The 12,693-nt window shown below is 40.0% G+C and overlaps 1 protein-coding gene across 5 annotated transcripts in view; it reads left to right on the forward strand.

Moving 5' to 3' along the window:
• Positions 1 to 12,693, forward strand: part of vps50 (VPS50 EARP/GARPII complex subunit) — a 99,261-nt gene that overhangs the window by 16,708 nt on the left and 69,860 nt on the right. For all 5 annotated transcript variants that reach the window (XM_089023496.1, XM_089023498.1, XM_089023501.1 and 2 more), the window contains exons 6-10: positions 1,281 to 1,351; positions 2,113 to 2,230; positions 2,531 to 2,566; positions 3,217 to 3,299; positions 9,858 to 9,900. In XM_089023496.1, coding sequence (XP_088879622.1) covers positions 1,281 to 1,351; positions 2,113 to 2,230; positions 2,531 to 2,566; positions 3,217 to 3,299; positions 9,858 to 9,900 — 351 coding nt within the window. The remainder of the gene's footprint in view (positions 1 to 1,280; positions 1,352 to 2,112; positions 2,231 to 2,530; positions 2,567 to 3,216; positions 3,300 to 9,857; positions 9,901 to 12,693) is intronic.

A 12,693-nucleotide genomic window follows, 5' to 3' on the forward strand; every position in this document is an offset into this window, starting at 1 on the left:
GCACTCGATTGTGGCCATAATGGGAGTTTCTTTGCACTGTGAAAAGTGCTGAATCACCAATATTCAGTTGATATTGAGAGGATGGACAGGGCATACATTTTTTATACATATAAAATCTAAACTAAAGTATAAAATTTTACTTTGGCCTTAAGAATCACAATCATCTTTATGAGCCAAGTATGTAGAACACACAAGGAAACAATCTCCGGTAGAACACACTGCACTAGTATCAGCATAAAAATGATATGACTACTAAGTATGGAAGACACTAATAATATCTAATCTAATCTTAGAGAGTTAATGGCTCGGGGGAAGAAACTGTTTAAATATCTAGTTGTATTAAGTTCATCCTGTCTACTTGATATCTAATTTAAAACAGATTCTTTTCTTACAGACAGTGTATTGTAGGTATTCAAATACCTGACATGTTTCGGTGTACACTCGGCGGACACTCTGACGAAGGCGGAAGTATAAAAATGTTTAAATTAAATAACAAAAAATGTTTAAATGTCTGCGAAGGGGAGTACCTGGAAAAGGTGGTGGGCAGGGTGCGAAGGGTCTTGTAGGATTTTCCGCGCCCTTGTCTTGATTCTTGCTGTGTGCAAGTCCTCGATAGTGGCGAGGGTGGTGCCAATGATTATTTTCTGATGTCCTGACTGTCCCTTTAAGTCGGATTTGGTCTATTTTTGTGGCTATCATCTCTACCGTCTTTGAGATCAAGGTCAAAGTCAAAGTCAGCTTTATTGTCAAATATGCTAATATGCATGACATACAGCACAGATGAAATTACTGTCCTCTCGGACCCAGCATGCAAGGCACTTATAATTACTTTAACAAACATAAACATGAAAACGCCAATTTGCCGGGAGAGGGGAGCCGCTGCGTGTTCACGCGCCGCCATCTTGGGGAAAAAAAATGAAAAAACAATGACAACAACAAAACAACAATGACAACAAGATAAACACTGAAAACAATTCTGAACAGGTTTCATGCAGTGTTGATTCACATTTTGGTGTTTTTGTCCTGAGCTATGTTTGCTATTTTTTATTTTTTGAGAGGAGATGTTTGTTTTGCTTTTGTTTAATTCCGATGGCGTCCAATCTCGAATTTCATCTCACGCTCACAGCAGGAGCCTCCTCACCCTGACCTGTGCTTACATTGCAGTTGATTTGCGTGCACTTCCCAGTTGAAAAAGCGCTATGTTGGATAAGTAGCTGCATCAGATAAATCATTTTACAACACCTTTTTTAATGTGAAATGGTTTTGTTTTATGTTCTCAGGAACTGGAGAGGGTAACGGCATTACAGACCAACCTGCAGCTGGCTGCCGTTATTTGCACAAATGCACGAAGGTGATGATGTGCTTTTTATGCTTGACCGCATTTAATCTTCATATTCTTGTTGCTTTTCATGTGTTTAACTTAAAATCAGCTAATCTTTCACTGCTCAAGCAGCACAGCAACACACAGCAGGTTGTTCAAAAAAAAACAATGGAATTGAGTTAAAAAAAATCTGTTCCTATTTTGCTCCAGAGTGAAATTATAAAGAGCAGTCCCTCAAGTCCTAAAATATCTTTTTGTAAGACAAAAAAATGCTAATTGCACCATATGTTTATTACAAAAGAAAATGTTGCTCGCTTTGTTACCACACAATCAGCCAACCAAAGATCTTTGGCTTTCAGATGAACACGAGTTGTTCAGGGCTAATGTTCTGTCTGATATGCAAATATTACAAGACCTATTTTGTTCACATTTATCATACTGCCTTCATATCTAAATATAGAGTCGGTACTTTTGAAACCTTTGAAAAGTGGGATTTATTCCATCTCTGCCCTGTTATTGCTTTTCGCTCCCCATAATTGGATCGCTCGCTCTTGCTGCAATCGGCAATAAAATAAAATCCTCCCTCTTTATTTTTATTCAGTATTTATTTGTTATACATATGCCTTTATTTATTTATTGACCACCTTTAGCATTTTTATTCTGACGGATGTACCAAATTCGCATGTAATTGAAATTAACTCAACAAAACAATACCATTAGCTGATTTTATTAAATCAGAATGCTTAAAAAAGGCTTATTATTCAGATTTTGTTCTTCAAAATTTGATTTAGGCAGTTGAGTGTGTCAAAGGAAGGATTCACAGAAGCAAGCTTGGGCTTATTAGCCAATCAGAGAAGGCGGCAGCTCTTGACAGGCCTGCTCAAATCTCTTCGGACCATCAAGACGCTGGTAAAGTATATTCCTGGCAATAAGTCTGCTAAATCTTATTAAATAATAATACTATTTATATATATAGATTTCATAATTTAACATACTATCGGTCACCAGTAATAATAATATACATAATGATAATGTTAATGATAATGATAATGATAATGATGATTATTATTATTGACCGACAGTATATTAAATTATGAAATGTATATAGTTTATATATAGTAGATTATGTTTTGGATTTATTTTTGTGCATGCATTTACTTTTTTGGTGTGTTATGGTACTCTGCTCAAGTTTTGGTGTTCTCTCCACAGCAAAGAACAGATGTACGACTCAGTGAAATGCTTGAGGTATTGTCAACCCCCCTCCCCCACCAATGCACACACATACATATTGCTACACATTCAGATGCTGCATCGAGAACTGAATTTGTACAAACTCTTGACCATCCAACTTTTATGAATATCCCCTGGAGCAACCAAAATGAGTATGACCGACACTGAATTTAATGCCGCGTTCTTCTAACAGCCATCTTATAGACTGTAGTTTATCAAACCATGAAAAAAACGACTACCTGGTCACGTCATAATTGATTTGATAAAATACATTGTTGTACAGACACTCCCCTACTTACGGACATTCGAGTTAAGAACAACGGTACGTATGAACATTTTTGTAGTAACATGTAGCATTCTCTCCAGTTGTACATATCTATCGAGCATGTATTTTATTTAAATTTTATTTATTAAATATTTATTAGCAGTACAAACCAATACAGGTCACTTATACAAGCCTTAAACATACTTATATAAACCTTAAACATACATTCCATATAAAATATAGCACTGAAGCAACTTATAAACAAATTCACCTTACGAACGACCCTTCGGCACATCTCGTTCGTAAGTTGGGGATTATCTGTATTTTTTTTACCACCCATGTATTTGGAAAAGAGCTTTGTAATTGTTAATAATTTACAGATTTTGCTTTATTTCTTCAGGAGGAAGACTATCCTGGTGCTATCCAGCTGTGCCTGGAATGTCAGAAGGCCGCCAGCACATTTAAACACTATAGCTGCATAAGGTGTGGTCGGAAATCTCAAAGTATAGATTTTTTTTTTCATCCTGCTTTTGTGGTGGAATTCAATTCATTCAATTTGGGAATTGCCTTTGCAAAAAAACAAAAAAAAAAAAACATCACAAGTTGTTCATTTACCATACAAATATTTAGGGAACTATTATTCGTCAGATATGATTATTCAGCAGTTAAGCAAAGTGAGTCCAAAAAGACTTGAATGCTGAACACTCCCGGTTGTAACAATTGGGCTGACGTGACAGGATGACTGATGATCAGGAAGCACACATTATACACTGGAAATTGCAATGCTGAACACACATTCTTACCCCCCACCACCCTCCCGCATCTGTTCTTAATCTGCTTGGATATCACTTCTATCTTTACCGTGACATTAATTTGTCAATATTGGCATTAAACACACGTGGGAATACAAGTAGAATATATGACAAAAAAGGTGTCGGCATACGGACGAGTCCGCAACTTTATTGGCCGCCAATTGTGTCTCCGACTTAAAATTGCTTATTGACATTAATGTTGATGTACGCCGACTTGTCATTGATTTTTCAGTCAAGCACTTTGATTAACTCATTCACTGTCAGACATGGGCAAAAATGTGTCCACCCCAGTGCCAGGGTTTTTGTCATTGTCACTCAAATTCCACGGAATATTGAGTTTTAGGAGTACATAAACATTCAATGCAGCATAAAAAACCTTAGACTCTCTACTTTCATCAGAAAAAAAATCATAAATGTTGTGTCTGGAGCTATCTGAGCTTGAAATGAGGGCGGCTGTCCAAAATATAATGCGATATATACATAGTGGTTTATATAGCGCTTTAATAACCGCTGAAGCTAGAACAAAGCGCTAACATGGAAAAAAGGGAAATCATGCCCCCTTGTGGAAGGGAAACAACATTGCAAGAGGTCTGGCCAGCACTTTATCGGCACAACAGCAAGAACAACTAAAACCCAAACAAATTTGGGAATGGCGCTCCACGTCATATTTTCAGTTCCGGAATATATTCGGGAATGGTAGTGGATGAGGTAAAAAAAAATCATAAGGAAAACAAACAACAGATGGCTCGTATGTCAAATTTAAAAGCATGGAAGTGGGCTCGGTTAAACCTGCTGTGGCGTGATTGCATTTCCAGTCGGAAGAAGAAGAAACAAACTCGCTTGTTGTGCTTGCCTCTAAGTAATGTTTGTACAATTTAGCTGTGTGGGGAAACCTGAAACCTGAAAATCTGATTTGATATTAAACCCCACTTCCCTGGTTCCACCCCTTTTTACAAAAGCTTCCAATTGACAGAGCGAGAACAGTTTAAATCAATTTAGGTGTCAGAGTCATTTCACTCAGTGCACACATCCCTTGCTGGAGGCGCTTCTACTTCCTCATCCAGTCAAAGGGACGTGATTAGCGACTAACCAACGTCACGTTGAATTTGGTCTGCAAAACAAAAACAAAACCCTTCACCCTCCACCCTTATATCCTTTCTTTCAGCTGCATTATGACTGCGTTTCCCCTCCCCCTCATGCCATCATCGTTCCACTTTTCAAAGCCACTTTAGTGCCTCTGGGCCCACTGCGTAACAGCGGCTTCCATGACCGCAGCAAAAAATAAATAAAATACAGTATTCCCACTCAATCCCAGCTTCCTGACCAGACCTTTGAAGGCACCGCCCAGCCTGTTTATCCAGTCAGCATTTGACTGTGGTGGGACTTTCCTCCGAGACCCCTTGGGTGCGCCTATTGTCACCTCTAATTGAAAATGAGGTGTTTAAAAAAAAAAAAAAAAAAAAAAAAAAACACTCACTTTCCCTCCTTTAACTACATTTCAATCCGAGAGCCCTGCGGGGAACAGGTTGTTAATTAGGTTTTCCTCCTCATTTGTTATTTATGTATTCTGTCTGATTATGGAAAAGGTGCCAGTGTGTAAGTAAGCATCTGATTCCACACTCCAATGCATAAATATACCATGAATACTGGCCAAAGTCTTTTCCCTTATACAAAGAGAGTGTATATGTGAGATAACCGTATACAGTGGGACCTCGGTTTACGAATGTTACATTTATGAAAATTTTACCTTGCCATATGAACTATTTTTTGGCATACACACAAAGCTGCCACAATGAGTGATGTGTTCGTGAATGAGCCTGTTCTCCAAACAAGGAAATGGCAGCGGACTTTTTTTGGTCCTCTATGGGGGGATCGGGTTACAGACAGAGAAAGAGTGAGGCCGTTCTCCAAAAAACAAAATGACGTCTTTGGTTAAAGCCACGTGATTGGTCAAGAACCCAGCAGTGGGGGCGGGGGGGGTTTAAACATGAAGGAGACAGGCAGACACAGAGAGAGAGAGAGAGAGAGAGAGAGAGAGAGAGAGAGAGAGAGAAACACACACACACACACACACACACACATACACACACACACACACACACACACACACACACACACACACACACACACACACACACACACACACGCACGCACACACGAATGGGAGAGGATGGAGCTTGAAACCAAAAAAAAAGGAAAAAAACAAGTAAAATGGATAGAAAACAGTGAAATTTGGACCCATTTCAACTATGATATTTCAAAAGCAGAGTGTAGACTGGAAGGTTAAATATTCCATCAATCAGGCTCCACAAATAACCCACACAAGTCATCTGTACACTTGATGCAAAAAGCTATTAACCCAGCTAAACAGATCACAAGTGATGAACTAGATACAATTATCACAGAGAAAGCACCTACAAGGGATCATTCCTCAAGATGGTGAAAGAAGCCCATGTTCCTCATCAAGTGTTTAATGCTGAAACCGGATACTCCATTCCATCAAGCCATTAACGACCATCACAAAGGTAAATAAAATGACTTTATTGTATATTAGTTTATTTCTTTAATCATAATACTATAGCACATTTATTATACACAATAAGGTGTATTTTGTGTAGTTTTAAGGCTTAGAAAATTAGAAAGTAGAAAATTATGTTTTATGGGGACCTGGGAACGGATTATTCTCATTTTAATGGTTTCCTATGGGAAATTAATTTTTGGGATACACACTTTTCGTCTTACACACTCCGTCTGGGAACCAATTAAGTTCGTAAGCCAAGGTCCCACTGTATTTTTGTATTTATTAGTCTTGCAGTGGAGAAATTGACATTTCACAGTAGCAAAAGTGATGAAAGGAAAGGAAGAAGTAGGAAAAAAATACAGGACTTACTGTAAAGGCAGCCACTTTTGAGGCGCCATCTTCAAGTCAAAACTACAACCATAAAACGAAATAATAATAATGATAATCATTAATGATAATAATAGTGCTAATAATAATGATAATAATAATAATAATGATAATAATAGCGATGATAATAATAATGATGATGATAATAATAATAATAATAATACATTTCATTGAAAGCGCCTTTAAAAACTCTCAAGGACACTTTCCATAATGTGATACAACACAAAACACACAGTCATTAAATCGTAATCACTTTCTGCGCCCTCTTTGTTGCATGAAGCAGTTTTAGATGAAAGAGAAGAGGATCAAAGTGTCCTTTTCACCAGTCGATCAGTGATGTCATGGTGAAATGTGCACGTCTGCTACAAGCTAAATGGTGAAAGCGAACACGGAGCTGTAGCATCCATCGACAAAAAGAGATTGCCTCATATCTCATGTCTCACGTCAATCCGCTTCAATTCCAAGCTGCGACAGTTTCACATTTTCCCCATATTTTATTCAGCGTGTGCCCTTACTCACGCTAGCTAGCTCATGATATTGTGGTTGCGTATTCACGCGATGTAAAGACAAGCGAGGGCATTTATGCGGTTGGCTCTCCTACACCTTCAGTTGAGCGTGAACACCAGGACGCCCTTCTTCAATCGGCACGGCCCGGTCATATGGATCAACACACCTATCTACATCGTCGTGCGTTGTGTCACAGCCTTGACCTCTGTGTTTGTATTTTGGCAGCATAGCAATGTCACATAGGTGTTGAACTGACTCCTCATTATTTGAGGTTCATGAATGTCCTTGTCGCACCAGTCGCTGACCACGTTCCAAAATGTCAAGCTGTTTTGTTTGTAACATTGTCAAGGTTCATCTCGAACCAAGTTTTAAAATGTTCTCATTTCTGGATTTTCTATGTGAGCAACCTGCAAGAGACCCCGATCTCTATTTTTGCTACTCAACTCCTCCCCTTTCTCCTTCCGCATTCAGCAACGATGCTTAATTAGCAATTTTTTTTAATTTTTATTAAGGGCACATTCTCCCTCTGGGAAACATGCTTTCTCAAAAGGCCCAACACAAGAACGGGATGACCCGAAAAAGACCCCAAACAAACCAGGGACACATGCAGGGAGACGATGGAACAAAGGAGGATTACGACTGGGTGCTGCACGGGGATAGCCTAAGGGAATTATGTGGGTGTCCTGGGATGGGCGGAATAATATGTGAAATCTGTTATCTGCATTCCCGCTTGAAAGAATTTCCTGCCACGAGATAACATCTTCAGATGATTCAAGGTTGTGTTTTTTTCCGTACTCCGTTTTTCTCTGGCAAATGACATTAACTCTTTCAATGCCATCCACAAATTTATTTGGGAATTGAAAATAGGCCGTAGAGCGCCATTCCCGAATTTGCTTGGGTTTTGTTTTTTCATGCTTGGGTGACGATTTAAGCGCTGACCATGGCCTCTGGCAATGTTTTTTTCTTTTCTATAAGGGAGAAGCTTTATTCCATGTTAGTGCCTTGTTCCAGCTTCAGCTGTTGTTAAAGGACAACCAACACCATTTTTTTGTTTCCTAACTGACATCAGAAAAACGTTTTATAGCATCTAAAATACCCAAAACACGCAGGCTGATATTTTTAGTCAAATGAAAAACACCAATAAAAATGACTTAAAGTGTCCCAAAACTACTTCAAAATGACCTCAGAAAGTTTCAGTTTCAGAAGGTCAAGCCCCCTTGTTCGTGACGTCACGCCTAGACGTCTTGCCTTGCTCGAGAATCAAAACAATGGCTTCAGATTCGGAGAAGATGCTTTCTTGTTACTCATCCAGTAATGAATATGATTCAAATAGTTCTGAAGAGGAAAGCATAAATATGTGCAATTGATTAAAGAAGTCCTTCCGTGTCATTTTGAGGCATCTGGACTGCAATGTAGCGTCCCAGAAAATGCACAAGATGGCGCCCAAGCTCCATTGGAAATGGGCTGATTTGTCTGCTGGGAATTTGTGTCAGCTAGTATCAAATAGTAGTCTTGGTGCAACACACAACGATTCACCATCGCATTATTTATGTGTTTTCCTTCTAATTTCGCCATCAACCTCTTTGCGATGATTCTGATTCTGAACACGGTTCAACACGAAGTTTTCAGACCAAACAATGTACCCTAAATGCATTGTGTGTCGCTTTCTCTGTCAGTGACGATACCTACCGTCACCAACTCAAAAACAAGACTTCCTGAATATTCAGCGCGAGTCTTAAAACGTAAAATATAGCTATATGCTGTGGAAACTTACACTCAGTAGAAGTCATTTGAAGTGATTTTCGACCAGTATCACCTCATCATTATTACTAATCCTATGTTGCCTAAGCAGGCTATTGTATGAACGATCCAAATTGAACCTCACCCCACCAAACCGGTTTAATGTAGGATTTTGTTGTTTTGTTGCTGTGCTGATGACTATTTTGTGTTTGGGAGCCTTTTACTGAGCGAGTTGCTTGTTCTGTAGCCACAATGGGACATACGTTTTCTTGTGCCGGTCCCAAGCCCGGATAAATACAGAGGGTTGTGTCAGGAAGGGCATCCGACGTAAAAGCTGGGCCAAAACAAACATGCGTATCATACCTCTGAAGATGGAGGTTACTGATTCGCTGTGGCGACCCCTTGAAGTGAAAAGCCGAAAGGAAAAGAAGAAGTCCGGAGGCGTCGGAACCAATATGTATATGTTGCATTGTATTTTAGACAGCTGCCCTCATTTCAAGCTCATATAACTTCAGACCAGTGGTTCTTATCTTGTTGGAGGCACCGAACCCTACCAGTTTCATATGCTCATTCACCAAACTCTTCCTCCAATGACTGTGCCTACTAACTGCAGACTAGACTGAGGGGTGGACCTCTGTGGCGGAGGATCCACCGACCCCCGGAGACCGACTCGCTGAACTCCTAGGGTTCGATCGAACCCAGGTTAAGAACCACTGCTCCAGACCCAAATAATTTAGGAATTAACTCTTTTTTTCGGATGAAAGAAGTCTAAGGTTTCTTACACTGCATTGAATGTATATTTAGGCCTAAAACTCAATATTCTGTTTGTCCTGCAATTCAAGTGATAATGACAAATACCCTGGTACTGGAGTGGACACATTTTTGCACGTCTGGCAATTAATGAGTTCAAGGTATGGAGCATTTTTTTGGGTTTTGCTTTAGTACCGGTTTCACATCTTCAGCAATATTGTCAATCTAATTGAAAATATAAATAAAATATTTGATGACTGAGTTATTTATTGTTTTTTTTGTGGTAAAATAGCTTAATGATAACTTTTTTGTGTGTCTCCTCAGTGAATTGAATTCCAAACTGCAAGACACTCTGGAGCAAATAGAGGTACTCTCTCTCATACCCGCTCACTCTGCCTTATCTGTAGTTGAGTTATTGAGAGCCACTATACTATACACACTAGAGCAGGGGTCGGGAACCTTTTTGACTAAGAGAGCCATAAAAATAAAATATTTAGAAATGTTTTTCAGTGAGAACCACACGGGCGTACGCGCACATATAAACACGCGTGCGCAAACGCGCGCGTGCGCACACACACACACACACACACACACACACACGCACACACACAGACGCACGCACACACGCGCGGCCACTTTTCAACAAAATATCAGAATGTATTATTTAAAATAACTTTGTGATAGTACTCACCGTTAACATTAATGGTTTTCCGTTCCTCGTGATTGGTAAAAAAGCGGGCAAACGATCGGAATGAAATTCAACTTGCCGGTCCAGAGGCGAAGTTACGGCTAGCTAGCCTGCAGACGGCTCATAAGCTTCCACACTTGCTATCTGCAATATACTTCTCGCAGAAGTATGTTGATGCTAACGTTAACATGGGGCTTGTAAAATGCCACTGACATTCGACTGTTTCATCGATGGTATTGTTTCATTGCAAATTAGAATCAGAACATTTTCTCTCCTCAAAGCTAATTCTCCAGTGCACTCGTTATGGACACAACTTGTCCGGAGACGTCGGATGTCCTTTAAGAATGCTGATAGAGAAGTACAGAGAAGGTCAGAAGGAATTGCATTGTGTCTTTGTAGATCTGGAGAAAGCGTACGACAGGGTGCCCAGAGAAGAGCTGTGGTATTGCATGAGGAAGTCTGGAGTGACAGAAAAGTATGTCAGAGCGGTGCAAGACATGTATCATGACTGTAAGACAGTTGTGAGGTGTGCTGTCGGTGTGACGGAGGAATTCAAGATGGAGGTGGGACTCCACCAGGGGTCAGTTATGAGCCCCTTCTGAAGAGGAAATTTATGGATGTGGTCAGAGGACATGAAGGTAGCTGGTGTGAGAGAAGAGCATGCACAAAACCGGGTTAGCTGGAGGACATTGATTCGCTATTTTATTGAGAGCCATTATATGTGACAATGATTTTAATGTTATTTACCAGTTGGCCCTATGCTTTAATCTGAAAGAAAAATATTTATTCAGGCACAAGTGTGGCAATTTAATTCTACCTTTGTTCAAATATTGACACGCCGAAAAGTTTATTATTTTGAGTTACAAAAGGACGCCAATCGTATCCGTTTCATCCCCGGCTCAGTTGCGATATTACGGGATGATAAAAAAAGTAAGCAAAGCAATTTTCTCTGCTCCGCCGCCTCTGCACTTGAACAGATTAATTACTTTCATTTGTCTGAACACAACGAACAAAAAGGCACCAATGCATGTGCGCAAATATTGACGAGTCGCCAGTGGAAGCGCTATGGCCTGTTGTTTACCCGTCAGCTTTGGTGATAAACAAAAGACAATCCCTCAACTCATTTTACGAATCACTTTGGAGAAAGTGCCATCTTGAAACATCAGGAAGATGATTTTCAATTGTGATGGTAAACACACATCGTTGACGTATCTCGTCCCAACCTTACGAACGAGATACGTTCCGAGCAGTCGTTTGTAAGGTGAATTTGTTCGTAAGTTGCTTCAGTAATATATTTTGTATGGAATGTATGTTTAAAGGACAACCGACGTCACTTTTTGTTTACTAACTGACATCAGAAAAACGTTTTATAGCATCTAAAATACCCAAAACGCAGTATGATATTTTTAGTCAAATGCAAAACACCGATTAAAAATGACTGAAAGTGTCTAAAAAGTACTTTGTAATTTGAAACCGGTAGTGGCCAGTTTCAGAAGGTCCCGCACCCATGTTCGTGGTGTCACGGCAAGATGTCTTGCCTTGCTCGAGAATCAAAACAATGGCTTCAAATTCGGAGCATATGCTTTCTTGTTACTCATCCAGTTATGAATATGATTCAAATAGTTCCGAAGAAGAAAGCATACATGTTTGGGATCGATTAAAGAATTTATTCCGTGTCATTTTGAGGCATCAGGGGTGGGAAATGTCGCACACAAAAAAGGCAGAAAATGGCGACAAAGCAGTGTAAGGAATTAATCAGCCCGTTTCCACAGGCTGAGTAATTCCTTACATGGAGCTTTGTCGCCATCTGCCTCTTTGTGGTCCTACACGACGTTTTCAGACCAAAGTACAGCAAAATGCACTGACGTGATGGAAGGACTGCTACAATGTGTCCTTTTTTCGGTCAGGGGCGTTCCTTCAGTGACGTAACGTACGGACTCGTCACCAACTCAAAAACAAGACTTCCGGAATATTCAGCGTGAGTCTTAAAACGTACACAACTTATCCGTCTCCGGACAAGTTGTGTCCATAATTTGTAAAATGGCTTCAAATGACTTCAACTGGGGGTATTTTAATAACATTCCACCGCATATAGCTATATTTTACGTTTTAAGACTCGCGTTGAACATTCAGGAAGTCTTGTTTTTGAGTTGGTGACGAGTCCGTACGTGACGTCAGAAAACGACCGCCTCCTCACCGTAAAAAAGACACATTGTAGCGTCTTTCCATCACGTCAATGTATTTTGATGTACTGTTTTTTTTAAACCATGTCTTACACCCTAAAGCCGCGAGCAGAGGGAGGCAAACTCCATGGAAAGATAGTATCAGCCTGTGGAAACGAGCTGATTCATTTCTAACCGGAGCTGGTCGCCTCTTTTCTGCCTCTTCCTCCTGCCTCTTCCTCTGCCTCCCTTTGCCTCAAAATGGCCCAAATAAATTCTGTAATCGATTGCAAACATGTCTGCTTTGCTC

Source organism: Hippocampus bargibanti, linkage group LG20 (genome assembly GCF_051943395.1).
Source record: "Hippocampus bargibanti isolate YZ-2025 linkage group LG20, ASM5194339v1, whole genome shotgun sequence".
NCBI lineage: Eukaryota > Metazoa > Chordata > Actinopteri > Syngnathiformes > Syngnathidae > Hippocampus > Hippocampus bargibanti.